Source organism: Solanum lycopersicum, chromosome 11 (assembly GCF_036512215.1).
Source record: "Solanum lycopersicum chromosome 11, SLM_r2.1".
Taxonomy (NCBI): domain Eukaryota; kingdom Viridiplantae; phylum Streptophyta; class Magnoliopsida; order Solanales; family Solanaceae; genus Solanum; species Solanum lycopersicum.
Genome location: NC_090810.1, coordinates 39,569,649 through 39,593,875, shown reverse-complemented (window position 1 = coordinate 39,593,875; position 24,227 = coordinate 39,569,649). Strand labels below are relative to the sequence as shown.

Genomic DNA, 24,227 nt, shown 5'->3' with positions numbered 1-24,227 from the left:
GATATAGTAACTTGAGTTGAAATAAATAATATAATAAAATGTATTAACTTTGTCTAAATACCTTTTTCTTGTAGGCATGAAGAGACATTTCTCAATATATTTTAGCTATGGACTTTCGGCAATTGTCTTCCGATTCAAGATTCTTGGAATAGAGTCAGCATCCCGAATAGCTATATCTTCATCAACCTTTGAACAACAATCAAATATTCAAATTTGAGGAGCAAGAAATAAGCCACCAATTCTATAGTACTTATGTGTGGACTTAAGCTCATGTCTCACGGAATCAGACAACTTTTTGTAGACATCTAAATCCCACGAATATGAATTGTATTTTCCACTTTCCATAAGGTAAAAATCTCTATTGCTAATTTGGTATTCGTTGTCCTCAAATTAAAAAATTATTAATAAAGTATAGAACAACCAATGAAACAACTGAGTCATCATCTATGAATTTTTTAGCTAAAAATAGTGCACGTAGATGACTCTTTGGAACTGTCATTTTTTCCAGGAAATAACTACCCATCAAACTATATCTAGATTGGGATCATTGATAGAAATGTCATCACTAACACAGTTTAAGCCCGTAACTATCCCAAATTCTCTAAGACCAAAAAATAACTTTTTGTTATTTATTTCAACAGCAAACACATCATTCGGTGTGTGTTTTAACTCTCTATTTATAAGACAATGAATAAGTTGTAGTTGTGTGCTCGATTTTGGAAAATTAAGAAAGTACCCATGACATCTATTCCTAAACAACTCAAGTTGTTTATCAGATAAAGATAGTTTGATTTGTTCAATGACACTATAACTAGTGTAAGATGACCACCTACTCGGAATATACACAACATTTGAATGTTTCCAGAATTTACGATCTTGCATATGCATTAAACATGAATTAAAAATGTGTTACTACATACTAAAGATGAATTAAAGATTAACTTCACATACTATGTGTCAAAGAAAGGTAGTAATTAGTTGAATAAAAGATGAATTAAAGTTGAATTACAACAATGACCATTCTGGTTCCAAATTCAGAAACAAATTATCAACTTCAACACAAGCAACCTAAACAATGCATGATATTGTTAAAGGTTTCAACTCATATCTGTTCATGTCCCTTGAAAAGTTTATAGGGGAAACTAAGGCAGTGAGAGGAAGCATGTTTGATCTTGAGTTTGTTATCCTAAAAGAACTGCAACATCAATACATCATACATTCACAAGCCTACTCTCCTCTCTAAGAGCTATTCACAAAGTTGATTAGAAAGATTACAGAAATGCAGTTTATAAGACAAATCAATTTGCCACCAGAAAGAAAAACTAAAATAAACAAGTTAATGGTCAAATCTAATTATTAATTTAGAATCATATTGAGAAGGAATGATAAGTAAAAAAACACTAGTAAGACAATAACAAACTAACATGACAATAGTTCTGTAACCTGGAATTAGACAGATCTCTAGAGATACTTTTCATAACTTGATTTGTTTCTTTCCTTTTTTTTTATTTTGGGGGAGGTTTGGGATAAAGACATATGCTACAAAATACAATGTCAGAAAGTAGAAATTTTAAGTTGGGGAGGACATAAGATCTAGTAAGCATCTTATTGTTATTTTGTATTTACAGGTACACTATGTTGTTGAATTTGTGCTGATATAAAGGTCACCCAATCAACTATCATCTCATTGTGCACCATTGAGGAACTTTAGTAGTTAACCAACTATGAGCCTGATATATAACCTCTTAATATATTCTTCCTATATTCAATATACTAAGACACTCAAATTCAAACCCAGATAAGGTCAGCACTTAGAATCTTACCTGCTCTATTCACTTGTTGGTTATACTAAAGTTGAATTAAAGATAAATTCCACATGCTACATCTAAAAAACAAGCAGTAATCAACATATAACCATTGGTAAACAACAAATAACTAAGAAAAACACATAAACATAGATTCAAATACTGCTAACACATACCAGATATCTACTCTCTGTAGAATGACACTTTCGGGTAAACGATTTCGTGTTTTTACATCATTCACCGACTTTTTCTTCTCCATTCATCTTTATTTTTCAATTTTTTTGACTGAAATTGAGGAGGTAAATCCTCAAAATCATCATCACTGTCCACGAGTTTCTTCGACGTAGATGCCAAATTAACACAATTTTTTTCGATTTCTTCAGTATTTTATCCTCTTTAACTCATTTTTTTTACCTTTCTTTTGCTTCTTGTTCTGCTACTCATTGTTCTTCTCCTCATCGTTCTTCTCACCCGATATTTGTGAGATTTTCAAACTAAAACTTGGATCGTCATTAACTTCATCCATAGAAGTAGAAGACGAAACTTGACGCTTCTTTCGACTTTCTTCTATAAACTTTCGGATTCGAAGTATCAATATCCCTCACTAGCCGCAGATTTCTTCTAAGAGATTTTCCATTACCTTCTTCCATTAAAATCTGTGCCAAAAAATGAAAAAGAAAGAACAAAAAATCCTAATTTTTTGGACAGACGAGGAAAAGGAGAAAGAAAAGAGCAAGAGAGGATATGACTTATGAGCGAATACGTTTTTACTTGGTTTAAAAATTATATAAAAAAAGGAATAAATGTGTTCTAAAATTGTTTGTAGTTAATATAGCTAAAAATTGACAAAAATAATACTTAAAATTGATAATTATAAAATAAAAGATTTTTGTTTATGTAATTTTCACTAAATTTTTCCATAACTATTGGCCCGTGACCTCAAGATTGTTCATAACTAGTTTGATTAATAAGGAGTAATTCAATTTTAATTAATTTTATTTTAATTTAATTTAATTAGTAATTTTGATTTTTGATGTATAACAATAAAAATAAAAGAGAAAAACGAGTTCTAGAGAGGGAGAGTGAGTGAGAAAACAAAAGGCTGTTGTTGGGATCCCATCTTCCTTAACTTCCAATCCCAGCTTCCTTTTCTTCCTCCACCCCACCAGCACCACTATCACCACCAATACCGCCACACACCGCCGTTGACGATCCAAATTCCCACCGTAGACTTTTACAAAAATATATCAATTATGTCGATCAACATGAAAACTCTAACCCAAGCCTTCGCCAAAGCCTCAGCTAAAGCCTCAGCGGTGATCGAGAAAACGGTTCAAACCACCGTACAAGAAGTTTCTGGTTTACCCAGAGCTTTACAAGACTACGATCTCTTAGATCAGATCGGGTCAGCCGGACCGGGCCTAGCTTGGAAGTTGTACTCGGCCAAGGCCCGAGATGGCCACGCCGTGTACCCAAACGTTTGTGTTTGGCTTCTTGATAAGCGAGCTCTTTCCGAGGCACGACAACGGGCAGGGCTATCCAAGACTGCTGAAGACTCGTTTTTTGACATCATTCGGGCTGATGCCTCCCGGCTGGTGAGGTTGAGGCATCCTGGGGTTGTTCATGTAGTGCAGGCACTTGATGAGAGTAAAAATGGTATGGCTATGGTTACAGAACCCTTGTTTGCTTCGGCTGCTAATGCTTTGGGGGATTTGGAGAATATTGAGAAAGTTCCCAAAGAGCTTAAAGGAATGGTAATCATGTTATTCTGACTGTCTTTTGGATAATTGTGTAATTCACTGCATATTTCTTTGATTTTCTCATGGCAAGTTTGGATTTTAATAGTGATTATGATGATTTGAGGTGTTTTAAGTGTGTCATTTTATTTTGAGTTAATTGTGGTTTTATCACCGGGAAAGAAGAGTAAAAAACTGAAGAGAGAAAATAGATTGTAATTAGTATGTTATCATGCTATGACGGTGTGGCCTAATTAAAGTTTTGTGTCATTTCCTAAGTAGATAGTTCACTTTTACTTATTTAGTTAGTTTACTTTGGGTTTATGGGTGCCATTTACTAACTTATGTAGTAGATGTAAGGTTGACTCCGACAACTACCGCCTACTAAGGATGGTTTGTATTAGACTATCATGTATAGTTAGATGTAAAATTCACTGCCAAGGCTATTAGGGACTCATTGTACTAGACCAAAAGTTTTTTCTTGCTCTTTGAAGGTCCATAATATTTAGTTTTGGCTATCTATCTTTCTTGGCAAGTTTGAAGTGTTTTTGAGTTTTGTTGGTCATTACATGGGTTTTTGAGTTACATTGTGGTTTTATCACAGAAAGAAAGAAAAAAGTGAAAAAGAACAAGTGGGTTACTAGTATAGATTTTCGGGTTGCAATAATGTGATGATAACAACTATCTCTCAACCACACCCAAGGGTGTGACCTAGTGGTCAATGAAGTGGTGAGGTCTCAGGTCTAAATCCTGCTGCGTACAAAAATACTAGGCAATTTCTTCCTATTTGTCCTAGCTTTGATAGGCAGAGTTACTCGATATTTGTTGCTTGTGAGAGGTAGCAGGTATCCTATGGAATTAGTCGAGGTGCGCATAAGCGGATCCGGACAACTCTTGTAAAAAAATGAAGAAGCTCTCTCAAGTACTTTGGGATTGATGTTTAGCTAATTGAGTAAGTAAACATGATGGTAACGTTGTTTCATTTCCTTAGTAACTGATTAAAAAAGCTAGATTGTTTGAGTGCGTAGACTGATACACCAAACAAGACCAAAAAAAGCTACTCCCTCTGTTTCAATTTATATGATACACTTTCCTTTTTAGTCAGTCCCATCAAGAATGACAGATTTGCTGATTTCGCAAATATTTAATGACGATCTGTTGGGTCCCAGTTATTTAACAAAAAGTCCAAATTGTACTTTTCTATGTAAAATTCTTTATTTACGGGTCGATTTGGAACATGCAAGTTCTTCCCCCAGTCAAACTACTTCACATAAATTGAGATGGAGGGAGTAGCAAAAATCACAAGGGAAGCAAATTTCACACAAAGTTAGGAAATAGTTTGCCCTGTTCAACAGGTTCTTACTATCCTACTACACGGCCCAAACATACTAAAAGGAAGAGTTTGATCCTAGCTCAGAAGGAACTCTAGCTATGTGTCATTTTTATAGTAGATATTATACATTATTTTAGGTTTATGTGTGCAATATACAAACTTTACATTAGATATAGACCGACTCCAGCCATGCAGGACTATTATCATTGGACAAAATGTTTAGATTTACTAACTCAAGATGTCAGATTGACTCTGAAAGCTAGAGATGGTTTGTATTAGACCAAAAGTGATGCTTAAGTAGTTGATTGTAAAGTCTGCTTTCAAATATGCTAGAAAAAAAGTTTCTGAGGGATGGGTTGTATCAGCAAAAGATTTTCCTTGCTCGTCTGATGTCATTAAAATTTTGATTTTTGCTTTTGTGGCACATATGTTCTGTCTAGCTGGGCAACAACGTTTGTATCATGACTCTCTTTTAAAAGAATTTCACTATATAGAGCTTGAATGTGGTCATAGGTTGTAATTGCTTGGAGAGATTTAGTGGAGAGAAGGTTTGAATTTAGCTTTAAGAAATTTATCTTAGTCTAAGTTGCTCGAACTCTCCGCGTCGGATCCTTTAAAAATACACTATTTTTGTCCGACATGCACCCGTCGACATTTTTGAATAGTCTGAGCAACATAGATCTTAGTGGTGCTTGTAAGAGTGTCCTTGTCTGTATCTATATAGAACACATTGGCACGAGCACATGATATATGTCTTCAACCTGTGCATATGGTTATCATAATTATATGTGATGATTCCAGATGTTGGAGTCAAGATTGGTGTGGAGATTCCTCTTCACCTATCACCACAAGTCATTGTCATCCTCTACGGACAAAAAAGTTCTTGTTGGTGGCAAAGTGGGAAAGACACAATTTGGATGAACAAGTTCTTGTTGGTTGCAAATTTGAGTTTTGTGGGAGACTTACGTCTCACTATAGGTATAAGCATGTAATTTTTAGAACACCTAATTTTGCCTTAAAAGACAAATTATTAGTTGTGGAATGATTTGGCCTGAATAGAGCATAATAATATAGAAGGATTCATAGATTTTGTGGTTCTATATTTTAAGAAAAGGTAGTGAACTCAAGCTAATATTTATTAACCAAAACTAAAAAACACACAAATTACCAATATTTAATGTACACGTTAAACAAATGATGAACTATTTAAACACTATATAGTATATAACGCTATCCTTACAAAATTGAATGAATATCGATCATATAAACTTTTGCTGAAGATCTTGATAATCACCAAAATTACAAATTGCACTTCAAATTGTATGTTTCACTGTGATTATCTTATAATTCGTTATGACTTTTCTAGGTTCAATCTTTTTTTTTTCAAGTCACAAAATTATCACTTGTCAGCAAATTATCACAATGATGATGAAATCACAACTCACAAAATGAGTCGTAAAGCTTGTTGAAAGAAAAGCACAAAGGAAGCTTCTCAAGCACCTAATTTGCATAATGTGCATTATGCATACTAAATAAATTGATAGAAACATAATGGAGGAGTGGAGTCTTCTCATATAAACATATGCAATTGTAAATATTGGAGTTACTTCTTGCTCTAGTCCAATTAATTATTTTTACCCTCAACACTAACACATTAAACAAAAAGGATAATACTTGTAGAACCAAGAATATGTCAGTAGTGTAACTTCTTTAATTGTACATAATCTTAAAGTAATTTATTTACAAAATATATCCTTAAGATTGTATATGGTATAGTACATATTTAAAGGTAAGCAATTAGAAAATTGTCAGGGATTTTGGCAATAAAATTTAGGAACCAAAACAGGAAAAGTTGACTATAAATGATCAAAATATGAGACATTTGTAGAATCAAAGATTAGAAATAAACTTTTCATTAAATTACTATACATTATAATAGGCAAATAAATTTAAAAAATAATAAGAGGAAGAGAGGAGAAACGAAAATATGTATAGGAAAAAATTGAGGTAGGTGAGGTTTGATCGCATAGTTCACAAAAATTGAGGACTTTGATTGCCTGTCAATTACCACCGAACCAATACTTCCGTTTGTGTGTGGTTTGTAGTTTGCACCTAAACAACTATGCATATTTACTGATTTTTCTAGTACAAATACCACGTCTGAGCAAAAGCTACTGGGTTTGTTCGAAACCCCACCTAAAACTTTAGCTCGACCCCTGGCTATAGTTGATCTTTTTTCATGTAAAAGAGGTATTATTGACATAGGGCAACCAGTGGGAAAGTCAGCTCCGTAGAAACAAAAAAGTGCATCGCTTTGGAGTCAGCTATGCCTGGAATGTAGAACATCTCTTGTGGAGCTGAAAATGCGGAGCTGGACTGGCTACGGAGCATAGAGCATGAAAATGTCTCCAGTTGTCATGTGAACCTGATAGAAGGAAAGGAACTTTAGAGCTTTTGAAGGCCCATAAATTTCAAAAGAACAAGAAAAAATAATGTTTGACCCCCCCCCCCCCCCCCCCGCCCTTTTTTTTTCTTCCTTATTTGTGAAGTACACATATCAATCCTGTGTATATTGATGAGGATAGGGTTTCTCAAGAATTATAAATTTGTAAAACTTTCCTTGCCAATCTTTCGTTCTGGGATCACCTTTTGCTAATAAAATTTCATTTGATTATCAAAAGAGAGAGTAGTAAGGGATTGTCAACTCTCAAAGATATGAAAAAAATAGTTGTTAGAAGTTCTCTAACATACTGGTGGTATACAAAATAATAAACCATGTTTTTGGTTCTCACAACAACATATCTAGTGTAATCTCACAAAATGGATCTGGAGCCTGCATTTTTAGGCTCTCACCCCATCAATTTTTTTTTGCGACTCCCAATAACTCTGCTATATGTAAAACCAAATATTTCTGAACTATCTGGAAAGGGTGATAAAACAAGTAATTGGTGATTGAGTAGATGGAGTCTTGTAGCAACTCCTTATGTTTAGAAGCCAAAGCTTCCGATAGGTGACTGTATTAATCATTTCATCTCCTTCCTAAATTCACGCCATCTGTGAGGATTGTGTGAGTGTACATACTTGAGTTTTACTTGCAAATTTAGATTTTAAGGAACATCGAATTCAGTACGTTTGTGTGATAAAAGATACAAATTATCACCTTGTGTCTTGTAAATTGTGATTTAGCACTTGGTCATAATGGGCCCTTTCCTGATGCCATCTTGCTTCATGCAGGAAATGGGGTTGCTTGAGGTTAAACATGGTTTGCTCCAAATTGCAGAAACGTTGGATTTCCTCCATAGCAATGCTCGTCTAGTTCATCGGTCTATATCACCTGAGGTATTTTTGTTGTCTCATTTTCTAACTATTTATGTCATTACCTCGGTGTGGGTTATGCATTGCTATCATGCTTATTATTGATATGAAACCTTCTATTTCTCAACTGAATATACATTTAAACTACAAATATAGAGATGACCGAGGTCGTGAGATATGTTGCCAAATATATCCTATATCGGTAGTGAAGTGTTCCCTTTGTTGTTCGGTGCACTAGAAGAGGAGGAAAGAAGCTCTTTCTAGAACGTGTATTCACAACTCATTTCGTATTGTCCCTACAGTGGAGTGTTAATTGTTCTCCTCTTTGTCCCTTTTCTTCTTAACACTATGTTATCATATCTAATTGTTAAGGTATTATTTTCAATCATGTTTCTAGTGATTAAGTGTGGCTTCTTTGTTTGGAAAAGAAGTACGGCAAGGTTATATTATGTTAGTAAAATGCTATGGTAGGTCATGTAGCTAAAGATTACCTGGAAGCAGTGTTGTGAAAGCAGTAAGCGAGGCGAGGTGAGGCTTAGCAGGTAGCGCTTCTGGGTGTGAGACGACATGACTTCAATGAAGCGGTCGCTTCTTGGACAGATGCGTGAAGCAGATGAAGTGATTGCTTCATATGTGTTTTTAAAAAAGTCGTTTCTTAGGAGAAAAAAGTAAGTAGGGGCATATTTTTTCTCTCTTAAGAAAAGGAACTTTTTGATTAGTTTGCTGCGGAAGGAGATTTCATCTGCTTCCATAATCACTGGTAGGAGAAATTTGTTTTCTTTCTCCTTCGTCCTTCTCTTTTCTGCTGGCACCTATATTTCTGGCTCCTCCTTCTCGCTGTTCAATTTGTTCGCCCTAGCTTCTAGGGTTTCTTGTTCCCGTCGCTCTTTGTTCCAAAACTATTTTTGTTTTGTTAAATTCTCTGTTTTTCTTTTTTCAATTCTGTTAGTTTTATTTTATTTGAAGTCAGCTTATAATCTGAAAGACTTGCTTATATACATATATCAACAGACATATATTTGACTTCCTACTTTTAAGTTTTTAAATTGAAAGATTTACTTATATATATTTATTTCTGTTGAGTTCTTGTTTATTTGGTTATTCTATTTATTTGTGCTAGATTTACGTTCATGTATTTTAAAAATTGCTTCATTTCGATGAAATGAGTGCTACAAAGCTTCTCATTTCTCACTTAAAGCGGTAGGGGCCCTTGTCACCTTTTTCCACTTCCCGTTTTTAAAAAGAGAGTCAGACAGGATCTGGCGGGGGAAGTGGGGGATTTGGAAGAATTAATTGGAGAAATATAAGTTTTTGTCTAAAAAAAAAGATATTCCTGTACTCGTCTGTAAAATTCTCAGCTCAGTATTTTTTTGGTTCTGAGCTTTATCATCTATAAAATGTTACCTTGATTAAAAGAACAGCCAGACAGAGCTTGTGTTGCACCAAGGTATGTCCTTAGTGGTCAATGAGTTGGGTATAAATTTTGGAGACGAGGTTCAAATTCTAGTAGACACAAAAAACACTGATATTTTTCCATTTGCTAGCGTTGGTAGGCAGTGACCCGATGTTTGTGCTAGTGGGAGATAGTAGGTGCCTGATGGAATAGCCAAGGATGCCAGCTAGCCCAAACACCACTGTTATAACAAATAGAAAATAAAGAGAGGTTGCGTTGTGCATTCAAAGAAGGGAAATTTATGTTTCAAGAAGTAAATTGTTTTACTAGCACAAGGGTTAAGGGTAATGGTAGATTTTGTTTTGCTTTTTTGAGAAATAAACAATGGTGCTGATGACTGTGAGGTTGGCCATTTAAGATATTTTAGAGGCTAATGGAGTCGTATTGGGATTTCTTGCAGAGTTATGTGGAGGATTAGCTTAAATGTTATGCTAGTACCATTCTTCTATTCCGCCAGTTTCATTTTATGTGATACACTTTCTTTTTTTGGTCTGCTCCAAAAGTGACCTTTTTATATCTAGAAAATAATTGAAACTTTAAACTTTTCTTTTTACCCTTAATGAGATAATTTGTGTTACACAAATGTTTATGACTTGTTTTAGACCACAAATCCTTATTTCTTTTTTAAACTTTCTATGCAGTCAAACACTGTAACACAATGAGATGAAGGGTCTTCTAGAGCAGTATAATAATCTAATCCGTTATTTAATCGTCCTTGGGGGAAGAATGGGTTCTTGCATATATAACTGCAAGTTTGTCAAATGAGATGACTCTTTTTCTTGTTGTTGTGAGAAGTCTTGCTTTTTGAAACTGGTAACTATTGTATAATAATAGATATATATAGCAAAACAATACATTAATTGTACTGAAACCATATTATGCATGTACTCAGGGCACTAAACTTATCTACCTTTATATTGAATCTAGGACATCAATAATAGTATCATTTGAATACATCTGTTTACATCAAAAATACAAGAGCATGAGACAATTCAATTTGCTTATTTACAGACAATTCTCTGTACCCTCAAAGCATCTTGAATTTCTTTTCTTCGTTCCAAATTGTCCATCAGATGCAAGCAGGGACCATTCCCCTTCTATTCCTGTTCTTTGCCAGTGTTACTGCTGCCTCCCAACTCTGTAGAGCTTCTGTGATCTTCCCAGGCGTAATGAAAGTTCTCCATATTTGTTCTGTCACCCTGCAATGTAGGAATAGATGGTTAACTGTCTCTGCTTTAACTCCAGACAGAAAGCATCTGGAGCACATTGTGTTCTTTCTTCTCATTAAATTGTCCTGAGTGAAGACAATTTCCTTTGCCAAAATCCACACAAAATGAGCTACTTTGTGTGGGATATTAGTTCTCCTAATATGCTTCCAAGGCCAATTATCGATCTGCTGATTAGACTGGTTCATCTGCGTTCACTTTGAAAAGACCACTGTTGCTACCTTGCCACCTCAATAAATCTTCCCCTGCCTGGAACTCATTGAATTGTTCAGGAATGCTGTAAAATTTTGTTACCCCATCCATTTGTCTCTCATTGAGTTGTCTTCTAAATATAAGATCCCATCCTTGAGGTGTCCACATTTCTGCTAGTGTCCTCGGTGAATAACTAGATTGAGAATCTCTGGATATTGCTTTTTCTGATTTCTATTTTATGCCAGTTGTCCTCCCATAAGCTAGTTTTGTTGCCGTCACGGACTTTAATCTTTGTATTGCTCTTTAGTTCACTCCAAATACCCTAATAGACCTCCATAAGCTAACCCCATATGGTGTGGTAACTTCTTTAGTCATCCATTTGTTTTCCTCATATTTTGCATTTATGACTTTACCCGACAAAAGTTTAACTTTCATTTGAAAGCCTCTAGAGCCATTTCATTTTCAGTACTTTATTGTGAATGTTCAGATTCCTGTATCCTAGCCCCCTATATTTCTTTCCAGAAGTAAGAGCTTTCCATGTGACTAAATGGTACCCTCCCTTTTCTTTGTTACCTTGCCACAAAAATTTCTCCTGATACTGTACAACTTTTTGATGACCCCTAATGCAATCGAGAACAAAGACATCATGTATGTAGGAAGAGCATCTAAACCTAAGTTAATTTGTGTCAATCTACTGATCAGAGATAACTAGTGTGTCTTCCACCAGGCCAATTTCTTCTCACATTTTTCAATGGAACTATCCCAAATTCCCTTGGAAGTAGATTTAGCTCCCAATGCAATCATAGATATATAGTTGGTTAAACACCAACTTTTCCACCTAAATTCCCCCAAGTGTTCCATCTTTTGGACTTTGTTAATAGGAAATAGAAGTCTTTTCTTCTAATTAAGGCGTAGACTAGATATTTCTTCAAAGTTCAAACACTAGTAGAATCACCCGTAAGTACCTCAATTGGTCTTCTTTTGCATCACAAAAATAAGGGTGTCATCAACATACTGAAGTTGTCACTCTCGTACTACCCCTACAACTTCTAGCCATTACTAAACCTTGAATCAACCCAGTTTGATAGGAAGTGTCCTTATGCCTCATTTGTTTTCCTTAAGATTAAGACATTTGAATGTGAATGAATATCAAAGTGATCAAGATGTTGTCTCTAGATATGAACACCTAATGGTTAAGATTGTTTGTTTTTCAACATTTGAATGCGCATAATTTATTATTTGTAAACATAATAAAATTGGACAACAAAAGTAGTTAAATATTAAAAAATATAAATTTTAACAAAAAAATATCATTATTTGATTTTAAAAAAATGAAACATTTATGTTTGCTAGTAATGGTGGATATGTTTTGTGGTGGTAGTGGTGGTTGGTGATGTAGTGACTGGTATGATGGTGACGGTTGGTAGTGGTGGTGGTGCCTATGATGGTGAAGTTGGTTATTGTTAGTGGTTGGTGGCTTAAGTATATGTGGTGGTTGACAATGTGTTGGCAGTGGTGCTGGTTAATGGTGGAGGTGATTATAGTAGGAATCGGTTGAAGTGTTGGTAGTCATGGTGGAGGTGATGGTGGTGGCGAAGGTGAAGACGGTGGTGGCGATTGTGGATATAATTATAATAATGGAGGTGGAAGAATGCAGGTGGTAGTGACTGAAGTTGGTGGTTGACAGTGGTGGTGATTGTGAAGACAGAGTTGCTTGATGATTGACGTCGATAATGGTGGTGGTGATTGTGATGATAAAAGTGGTTAGTGGTGGCGCCTGGTAATTGTGGACACAGTGGTGGTGAAACTTATCCACTCAAAAATATCTCTTAATGATATTAAGATTTTGTTTAAGATTTTAATGATCAAGACCTATTCAGACCAAATAAGTTCTTAAATCTTAATGTAAACAAATTCAGATCTTCTTTAAGTGCAAACAAATGAGGCCTTGATATGCTTTGTAATCTTCCAATAGCAAGGGCAGGAAGTTTCTTGGCACAAATTTTAGATTGGTATTGTTTGGATGTCACGGTCATACACCTGGAAAATGATAGCTCATTGCTCCTTGTGTTATAATTTTTTTTTTCTTTTTAAGGAGAACAGGTTGGAATTTATACCTTGTGTTGGGATGTGAAACTGAAAATTGATTTTCCATAGCTAATTACTTTTGCAGACTATTCTCATCACTTCAAATGGAGCTTGGAAACTTGGTGGTTTTGGTTTTACCATATCAGTGGATCAAGCAGCTGATTTATCCAACATTCAGGCTTTCCATTATTCTGTGAGTAAATACTTGCTTGGAGCTTTAAATGTTGCCATTCTCAAAAAGTGATTCTAGGATTTGGGAGTTCATGTTTTATTTGACTTGAACTTACTATGCTTCATCAAGTCAAATAAGACGTAATTATTGACATGGCTTGTATTTTTCCATGGGTTCATCATTTCCGTTATTTCCTTTTTAATACTGCTCTGAAATGTTATTTACCTTGAGCGAGGGTCTATCAAAAGCAGCCTCTCTACCTCCAAGGCAGAGGTAAGGTCTACATGCACTCTACCCTCTCCATACCCCACTTGGTGGGGGTTGCGTTGGGTATGTTGTTGAACTTACTTTTGGAGAACCCGCTTTTCTTAGTTCACATTTTAAAATTCCTCTGTATTGCAAAACTTACCATCAGTGCAGCTGTGAACACGGTGATGATACTATCTATACTGTTAACTGCTCGTAAGAGATTGTTTATGGAATTCTCTATGAACTGACTATGATGCTCGTGGTGTTCAGAAAATAATGCTGGGGATTTTGAAGTTAAATGTGAATGTGGGGTGGGGGGTGGGGTGGGGTGGGTTAGTATGTAGTTCATTTTCTTTCCAGTTCTGATATGTTTGTCAAGTGCTGATTTGTTCTTTTCTAAGTACATTGTAAAGCCTAGACCTCAAATATGACTGGAAGATGTTCAAACATCATGGCATGTTATCTGTCTCTCATCATAGTACGTATGGGCCACTATATTGTTGTGCTTTGATCAAGGTGATATGGAAATTTCTATTTTTACCTTGTTATAAAGGAAACAAATATGGTTTGAAATGCAGCAACTTAAAGCTTAGTAGGCGTTTGACCATAGGATTTGGGACCCCAATTTCATGTTATGATTTGAATTTGAAATTAGTGTTTGTTGATGAATTTTGCACAAAAATTCAACTTCAAATTTTAAATTAGATTCTTCAAGAAGTAGGATTTCAAATTGTTATTTCAATTTTTAAAAAATGTAAAACTTACCCATAAATTCATATTTTGTATAAAAAAGCGCATTATTTTAATTTTTTTTTTAAAAGAATAGACTTATGCTTGACGTGAAGATTGTTTGTACCATGTGAATAATTATATTAAAGAATAACTAGTTACTACTATTGTTGACTAGTGGATTGTTGTAAAATTATGTGTATTTGAACGTTTGTATAACATGTACTCAGAAGTATTTAATTATAAAAGTAACATGGAGATATGCAATTTATGAGTGCAGCGTTTTAGGATATTAATTATTATGATACCTTGTTTATGAACTATGGTTTGCTCATTTGGCAAAATCGTATATGAGTTGGGTAAGTTTTATTAATTTTCACAAATTGTGGGGCTTTTGTGTTTATGAGAAATATAACTCAATAAATCCAAATTGCATGTCCAAACAAAATTGCAACTTCAAATCAACATGATTTGAAATCACTGAGTTGAATCATGTCCAAACAGGCCCGTAATGCTGGTGTAGGACTGTACTAGAAGCTCCATGTTTTTATATTTTTTGATAATAATGTTGTTTCTTAATCTTTTACTGAAGCTGCAATTTGGTCCCTATTGTTTGCATTTCATGCTTGAGATATAAAAGTAGTGCTTTAATGGGTCTCGGTGTTGGTGGTAATCAAATCCATCATATTTGGAGGACATTATCTCATATGCTCTAATTTGGTGATGGTCATAGTCATGTGTAAACACTACTTCTTCCAAATATGAAGAAAGTGTTGCTTCAACTGATCAGGCCAGCCCCATTGCATGCGTGCTTTACAGAAAAGCTCCTTATATGCAGCAGCGTGCTGAATTTATAGCAGACTCAACTCGTTCTACTGAGAAGGAAAGAGGTTACCTTGTTGTATGCTGCCACCTCGTCATGAAAAGCTCCTTATTTGTAGCAGGTGATGGATTCTATAGCAGATTTCAGCTTGTTCTATTGAAAAGGGAGTAGGTTTTGATTAGATCTAGGGTCTAGGGAAGGGCCATACTTTGATTGAGAGGGAGGCAGAGGTGTTGATAGTTGGAAAGGGAAAAGGGGGAAGTGTTTGAAAACTAGGCTGTCTAGGAGTAATCAGTTGGTCGAGGAAGTCAGGCAGTGTAACAATGATAGTTGAGGTAGAAGGGGGAAGGGTTTACAATAGGCTGGCTTGGGAACAAAGGTCGGGGGGGGGGGGGACTTATTTCGAAGGTTAGGAAGGAAGAAGTTTTTACAACTTGTGGCTATTGATGAAGAATGTTGCTAGGAGGAGGGGTTGGAAACAAGGCCGTTGTGTTGCGAGAGGTGTGGTAATAGTCCTGGAAATAAGAGATGCGTGTGGTGGGTGGGACGGAGTAGGTCTGACCTTAGGTGTGTTCACAGTTTGATGAAAACCAAACCAAATCAATTAAAAAAACCCGTCATTTAGTTTGTTTAGTTTGGTCTTAAATTTAAAAATCTGATAATAATTGGTTTGATTTTGGTTCTAGTAAAAAAATCGAGAAAATAACCAAACCAAAACCGATAACTATATACATAAATTTTATAATTATTTGAATATATGATATTAGTTTTTAAAAAATAATTATTTATATTTTATACATTTCAGTCATTAATTTGGTTTTAGTCTACTTATTTCACATGCAGTGATCACTTTAAAATTCCATTTACAACAATCTACGTCAATTGTATATATGTGGTCTGGTATATTGCCAGATATGCCAGTTTTTAATTTTCTTCGTGAAGATATCTCTTCAATAAGTCGCCCTCTTTGATTTCTGTTGTTGATAATTTTGTTTTAAAGTTTTATATTATTTTTGTGGATGTTAGGCATGTGAAGTGGAGGAACCTTTACAATTATGCAACTTAAACATTTTAAACCTTTGATATATTGTTGTAAAATAATTGAAAGATTCTGAATTGTTCATTTGAAATAATTGTCTCATGTCTCTGTTATTTTACTATTGTCAATTTTTCATTAGCTAGTTATAAACTGGAAAACCGAACCGAATTGCCAAGAACCAATCCAATGATGTTTATTTTATTTTATTTTATTGACTAAATTGGTTTCATTTTGGTTATAATCAAAGAAAGATCCAAACTGAATCATGAATACTCCTATCTGACCCTTGCAAGTACTGCCTCACTTTTCGTGCATAGCTTTTATTTTAAAATTCTCTTTGCACTCTTTTCTATTTTTAATTGTAAATTACATGATACATCTCCTTTTAAGTCCTTTCTTTCGTTGCTTTCTCTCTGACTTTTTCATTTCTATTATTTTACTTTTGTTGTTAATACGGTCTTCTTCCCATTGAGTAAAAGGTTTTTTGCCAAAAACTTCTTCACCTATTTTCGTTCCAAACACATCCTAAATACTTTACTGGCTTAGCATGTTTTCTGTATTAAGCTTCTGTATATCAGCGGTCTTTGTGCTGCTTTATAGAAATAAATATATCTTAAACACAAAAAAGAAGTTTGATTGGGCCACTGAAATCTGAGAACCATTTAATAAGGTCTGCGTACATCTTACCCTCCCCAGACTACACTGAGTATGTTGTTGAGGACGAAAGTGGCTCAAACAGAAACAGTGGGTATGAAATTGCATATCGGTCAAATGTACTGGACCCATAAAGAAAATTCTTGCTATTATTTATGTAGTATGAAAATACTGAAATGGCCAGTTAAGTTAAAAGTTCCAAGTCATTATGGCTTCACTCGTTAAGTGTGTATGAGACAGAGGGATGCCTCTGACGTGGCATCCTGTTATTTGGTGTTTTCCTAAGTAGGACAAGTTTTTTTGGACTCTGCAAATACATGAATGGGGTTTAATACAATATGAAATGATTTTTTTCACATATTCTGGAGTTCTGCAACTGCGGTCTCTCTCTGTCTTTTCTGATGTCAATTGTTTTCACTTCGCACACTGATGTTCTTTGTTCCCTTTTAACGTCATTGTTTATAAACAGAACATATATTGTTTTGATAAGTCAAGACATTTCATTGAGTTTACACCATAATGGTGTCAAAGCTATTTATTAAATGATTGAGTGTCTCAACTACCATATTCTATCAAAATATTCCCATCACGAGTGCACACTGGTATTTCTTATTCGCACCAAAAGAATATTAAAAAACATAATTTTTCTGATACATAATGTGCATGACATAAGCTTCTTATGTTCCAAATAATCCAAAGAATACATAACGGCATGATGTTCCATACTGCCTCTCTTCTTTTTATACTCCAACAGGTGATTGTCTTTGCTGCTTTCCTCGTCTTAACCCAGGAGAATACAAATCTTTACTTTCTATCTTTCAATGAGATACCAATTACTTGGATGCGTTGGAAGGCCTCTATAGCTAAGTTGTAGAATAAAATATCTATTACAACTGGAAGGAACTCAAGATGTTCTGAAGACAAGCAAAGCTCCATAAAAAAGATCCAATAAATTGTATTTTTAACCTATAAAAGAGGATCAAAATGAAATGTTTCGTGTTGTTTTCATTTTTTGTGTAGAAGTCTAGAAGAATATGTTAACGACGATGGAAGTATGATTTATATTTTATAGACTCCTTATGGTTGTACATACTTACATACCTACATACTACTAAGTGCTACTTTAATATAAACAATACCTTCTGAAAAAAAAGCTATTATAAATGTGTTGTGAATCTGCAATGTAATGAGATATGATCAATAACCTTCTGTCACCTCCCTTAACGCAAGCAACACCGACTCCACCAACTTTCCCTTCTTTCTCAAATCATCTTCTGTTAGTAGTGTCTGGTACCACACACCATGAAATGAAAGCAACCTTTTTAGGTGCTCTTAGTATGCCAGAATTTTCGTCACGCTTCCCTCCTTTCCTAACTTAAGTCTTAGTTTAATGTGATTAAAGAATATGCTTATCAAGCTGGCGATGCCTTGTATTATTCATTACATGTAAAATTTCTGCATTTAAACAAGTTTATCTATCAGATATTTTGGTCTGGAGGTGATAGTTACTAAAAATAGCTTTATTATCTGATGGATTGTCAGGAATATGATGTTGAAGACTCTATTATACCACTTCAGCCATCACTAGACTACACTGCACCAGAGCTGGTTCGAAGTAAGACATCTTCTGTGGGGTGCTCCTCTGATATTTTCAGTTTTGGATGCCTTGCCTACCACTTGATTGCTCGGAAGCCTCTGTTGGACTGCCACAACAATGTGAAAATGGTACTTGCAAATGTAGTTGTTTTTAACTTAATTACTGGCAATTGTGTGTAGCATCCTGTTAGCATTGCTATTCATACTAGATTTTGAGGGTGTTTGGATTGACTCGTTTTAAGTGTTTTTAAGCTCTTTTTTAATTTTTGTGGTTTTTGGGAAAGATAAAAAGTGCTTTAAGCACTTACTTTTTGGCTAAAAAAGTACAAAATAAGGTTAAAGTTGGGTGTGACTACCTCATGGCTTAAAGCCACCAACAAGTTGGGCACCTACTCATTATCTCTCTCTTTATTGAACTGTCTGCATGTGCAAGTTTTGAAGGTCTTGATTTAATCCATGCTATGTATCTGCCCTAAGGTTATGTTGCTCATATATGGGTGTGAGGACCCACATGGGTGCAGATCTAGACCTCGGATTTGTTATCACCAGTACGATTAAATTCTTTGTAAGCATTTAATATTGTATAGTAGAAAATGTTCTAGTATCTTGTACAATAGAAAATATTCTAGTATGTGAATATATATACTACCATATGTGTAGTCAAACTGTCAAAGCACCCAAGTTTGGTTTGACCAAATCTAGTGTAGAACTGTGGATTCCCACTCCTAAACCCAAATGGGAATCACTCAAAAGTTCAAATATTACTCTTTTCTCATTCTAAAACTTTATGTGTAGCTACTAGGTACATCTCTAAAATTATCCTGCAATTTTCTTTCTCAAAATATGTGATAGTTGAGGATAAATTGACTTAGTGATCTAGGCCAAAGGGAGTTGGGGTATTCCTTTATGTATGTCTTAAGCTGCAAATGAACTTATATGTTCTTGTAGGGGAGAAAAAGCGGTGTGCTCTTTGGTGTTGAGTTACTCATGAACCTTAGTTTCTGTGATCAAATGGAATCGTCTCAACCAAAACTAGCAAACTTTTAACTCAACCAAGATAATTTTTCCTGAGTGAGACATCTTTTCCTCTAAAATTGAAGATATTTGAGAGTTATGAAAGTTAAATATAGTAGTACCTTGTTGCATTGCTGATGTATTCTCTTTGAGATGTGTTAGATGAATATTGATGAAATATTACTTTGGAATTATTGTTGCTCTTGTTTAAGGGTTTCTTTTGATAATAGTGGTCCTTGTACAACTTTCTTGCAGTATATGAATAATTTGAATTACTTATCCAGCGAGGCTTTCTCTTCGATTCCACAAGAACTAGTTCCGGACTTGCACAATATGCTTTCTGCAAATGAGGCTTTGAGACCAACTGCCTTGGGTTTTACAAGTAAGTGTTGCCATTGCCTTAATGTCTCGTGAGGTTTATGCATTTATATCAACCAATCTTCTTTATCTTTCTGGTAGTTTATTCTATTTTCAAGGAAGAAGAAGAAAGAGTGAAAAATATATTTCAGGAACCCCACAGCACAGAGCCTTGATAATTTAGAAAATAGTTTTATTTGTTACATTAGTATCGTTGTTTTCTATTATGTTCTGCTTTACTGCAGACAACATTTGGAAGCATGTCATGAAGTGCAATATCATCATGATTAGTCTTCATCCATTTCACATCTACATTTTACTCATCATCAATACCAACAACATATCCGCTATAATCCCACCAGGTGGGATGATACCGTAAAATATTGGAATATTGTAAAAAAGCTTGCATCATCAAGGGGGCTGTTTATCTCTAAACTTTTAATGATCAATCTGAATCGTGTGACAATACATAAATACCACGGATTAGAGGGGGTCCTAAACTAAGTTGATTGGACTCAGGCGCGGTTATCCGACGCGGATGCGAATCCAAGGGTCAGTTTTGGCAAAATCTAAGTTTTAAGATTTGGGAGTACGATCCCGATATGGATATGGGTTCTGGGATTCTGCTAAAAAATTAAAAATTATAAAAATCGAGCTATAAAGATATTCTCATTTTTGAAAGAACTTCTAGGTAGTCTTTCCCAAGACCCCCACTTCTTTCAAACTTTCTTGTTCCCTCAAAAAAGATAAAGAAAGTTATTCAAGGCCTTCCACCAACTCTCCTTACAAATCATTGCTACCATATACCAAAAGTCAGAACACAACCGCTTGAATTCTTAGTTTCTCTCCGTTTGGCATGAAACACGAAGCAACAAATATTGACCAAGAGGAAAAGCTAAAAAAAGAGTTAAGGTATGCCATTCCTCATGTCTTAAATCTATTTTATCTTTTATCAAAATCTCAATTTCCCCCAAAATTTGTCCATCGACTCTCCTCAAAGTATCTGATGTGGGTTTGACCAAATTCCAAACCTGCACCCGCACTGGTTTCATGTCGACACAGGTGCGGCAACAAAAATGATGAGTCTACACAAGTTAGGTCCTAAGTCGTTAAATTTTATAGTGGCATATTCCTTGGTTCATCATAATTATTTATTATTCCTACCAAGTGAAATTCAATCTCTCTCTTTGCCCATGTTGCCAAGGCCTTAAACCAGAATATCTCAGTTTCAATAATCTGATCATATAATTGAGAAAGTGGCGTTGGTATAGATTGAAGATATGGCATTTCCAAATTACCAAGAAAAACAGAAAGAAAAGAATAATAAAGTGTTGGAACAATAACAAAGAACAATTACGTGTTAGGACATGACCTGCAAGTGAGAATGTGAAATATACTGATCATTATTTTTGGAAATAAGCTTAATTTTTAGCCATTGTTGGGCAATGTGTTTAGTGGAGGTGAATACGGTGGAACTTTGTACTTTCTTGTTTAACCGAGAGTGTATTCTGCTTCGTCTAATCATAATGATAAGAATAATTGATTATTCTTTTTTTTAATGAATGGCAAGAATAATTGATCTCAGGTGGAAAATGTGATTGAGAAGTGCAGTTTACATATCCCGTTCTTATAGATATTAATTCAACTTATTTGAAATCAAGCTTATGCATCAAGAATTTAAATTTCACCGAAAATTGTTTCTTTTCCTTACAGGTTCATCTTTTTTCCGTGACGACACTAGGTTGCGTGCTCTTCGCTTCCTGGATCACATGCTTGTATGGTTCCATATTTTAGCTTGAGCATGCTTGCCGAAATATATTCTTTATGTTTGGCAAGGGTACAGTGTTGCAAATTGTCTAAAGCTTGGAGTATTGAGGACATTTTTCATTTTGTAGGAAAGAGATAACATGCAGAAATCTGAGTTTTTAAAGGCATTATCTGACATGTGGAAAGATTTTGACTCCCGTGTACTTCGTTATAAGGTTGGAAGGTTATCCCCGTTTATAAGTCATCTTTGATTTGCTAAGTCAATATTCTGTAATGAGGTCTTCTGTTGCTCAAATACTGCTGTTAGTTGCTTTTGCAATTCTGAATGAGCGGAGAATTATTACTTTTGTATTATGATGCAGGTTCTTCCTCCACTTTGTGCAGAGCTCCGGAACGTGGTAATGCAACCCATGATTCTTCCCATGGTTCTGACCATTGCAGAATCTCAGGTATTTTCTGGTCAGCATGTTAATCTGATGTTTGTATAACTGTTACTCTTGACTAGTTTTTAATCCAAAGCAGAACTCCACCAATTGTTGTTACATTTTGAGTGTATGTTTGAATATGTTGCTGCATAGTATCATTCGTTCAATCATGTTATTCGCCAGCTGAATGAGATTTAGAGTCATTTAATAGGGTGGGGTAGTCTCACTCTTGAAGTAAACATTACTATGGATTCTCACTAGTTAATTACTGGACCTATTTAGTGACTTAGAATGACTATTTAGGCCGTGAAGCAGAAAATTGTAACTATAAACTGTTTTGGAAAGAAGCATGTTATGTATGTTATCAATGACTAGAACAATTTATCATGGAGTGTTTGTTAAGGAACATTGTGTATAATTTTAAACAATTGAAGAACACCCAATTATCTAAATGTAGATTAATCCGAGAGGATATCTTGAGAAAATCAAAACTGACTTTTTCTTGAAAGGCAACAATATAATATATAAACTTAAGCACAAAATTCAAACCAACTTTTCCTGCCTAAATTCTGGAAAATGAAAGAATGCATGAACTGAGCTAACTGACTGATTGAATTAATTATACAAAATAATTTTAACTCACCCACCCACTGAGCTAATCCTTTTTTGATGACACTAATTCCACGGGATACCTGCCACTTCTCACCAGCAACAGGTATCGACCAGGCTATGTCAGATGGGAATCACCTAGTGTTTTTGTTTCCGCTGCGCTAGGATCGAACTCTCCATGAGTTCCATAGGTGCATTACTTATAGCTTCCTTGTTTGTGTCAATTGGTACACGCAAGAGATAGGCTAGTTTAGCAGCCTTTTATTCAATTTCTCGTGAAGTCAAATTATTATCAGTGCAGGGATTCAAGCCTGAGACCTCACGACTCTCAACCACTTCATTGGCCATTAGGTCACACCCTTGGGTGCCCCACTGAGCTAATCTAATCTACCTGACTGCCATTCACAGAGCATTGCAGGTCTTAGATATTTTCTGTACACGTTAGCTTTACTAATTTACGTCGCTCTGTCAAGTAATAACTCACATCTTTGTTTATATGTCTGTATAGCTCAATCTTGTTCTATACATCTGAATCTAATATCCTGATGTGTTTTAGCTTGCACTGTGTTTTGTCCCTGTAATAATTTTGTACTCCAGAAGATGTTTCACATTATACATGTTCCATTGCATAATCATGTGGCATAGCTCAATCTTATGTTTACGACAACAACAACAACATACCAAGTGTAATCCCACAAGTGGGGTTTGGGAAGGGTGGTGTGTTCACAGACTTGCCCCTACATTGCAAAGGTAGAGAGGCTGTTTCAATAGACTCTCGGCTCAAGTGAAGCATAATAAAATCAAGTATGATCTATGAAAAGGGAGACACAACAGTGAAGCAGTCATGCTGGGCACAATGTTTGGTTTAGCTTGCATTGTGTTTTCTCCTTGTAATAATGTTGTACTCAGAAAAATGTTCCACATTATAAATGTACTCTTGCATATTCACGTCATTTTGTTTGTCTTGTATTCTTCACCTTTCTGTTACTGAATTTTCAAAATTAATTTGTATATTAGTACAAAGATTAATCCTAATTTTTCTGATTGAATTACAATGACTCATCTTTATAGGCTGTGCCCTTATGATTAACTGATTCACTTCTTCTGCACATCTATTATCTATTAATTTTGTGCAGTATGACTAATAGAGTGGCCACTGCAGGATAAAAGTGATTTTGGGATATCGACCCTGCCAGCTCTTGTTCCTGTTTTAAACAGCGCAGCAGGTGAAACATTATTGTTACTTGTTAAGCATGCAGAGCTTATTATCAACAAGGTAAGATAAAGTTGCTGCTGCCTTTTGGTTGTTCTCTAAACTTTTTTACCTGGTCATTTTTTTTTTTTTTAAACTGTAACATTTGTATTTCACGGTAGTACTGAAAACCATATTTACCTGGTCATTTTTAACAATTGCAGCACATATATTCAACAATCCAGGTCATCTATAATGATCGCAGTACATATATATTCAAACTTGTGATAGCAATTCCTCCTAAAAACCTTACAAGAGGGAGGGAAAAAATGTAGAAATAGCAAGGAAAAGAAAACCAAGCTTATCTATGAAGACTGCGAAATACTATAGGTTTTCACTGCTGACAGTGCCAATAGCTTTACTTAGGTCTCATTTGTTTGCACTTAATGGAGG

The 24,227-nt window shown here is 35.1% G+C and overlaps 1 protein-coding gene across 1 annotated transcript in view; it reads left to right on the top strand.

Annotated features, from left to right (window-relative positions):
* Window positions 1-2,807: 2,807 nt before the first annotated feature.
* Window positions 2,808-24,227, top strand: part of LOC101268059 (SCY1-like protein 2 B) — a 31,745-nt gene continuing 10,325 nt past the window's right edge. Inside the window, exons 1-9 of the mRNA XM_004250671.5 lie at window positions 2,808-3,559; window positions 8,109-8,213; window positions 13,234-13,341; window positions 18,357-18,539; window positions 19,680-19,806; window positions 21,495-21,556; window positions 21,677-21,763; window positions 21,911-21,997; window positions 23,745-23,858. Coding sequence (XP_004250719.2) covers window positions 3,059-3,559; window positions 8,109-8,213; window positions 13,234-13,341; window positions 18,357-18,539; window positions 19,680-19,806; window positions 21,495-21,556; window positions 21,677-21,763; window positions 21,911-21,997; window positions 23,745-23,858 — 1,374 coding nt within the window. The 5' untranslated portion in view covers window positions 2,808-3,058. The remainder of the gene's footprint in view (window positions 3,560-8,108; window positions 8,214-13,233; window positions 13,342-18,356; window positions 18,540-19,679; window positions 19,807-21,494; window positions 21,557-21,676; window positions 21,764-21,910; window positions 21,998-23,744; window positions 23,859-24,227) is intronic.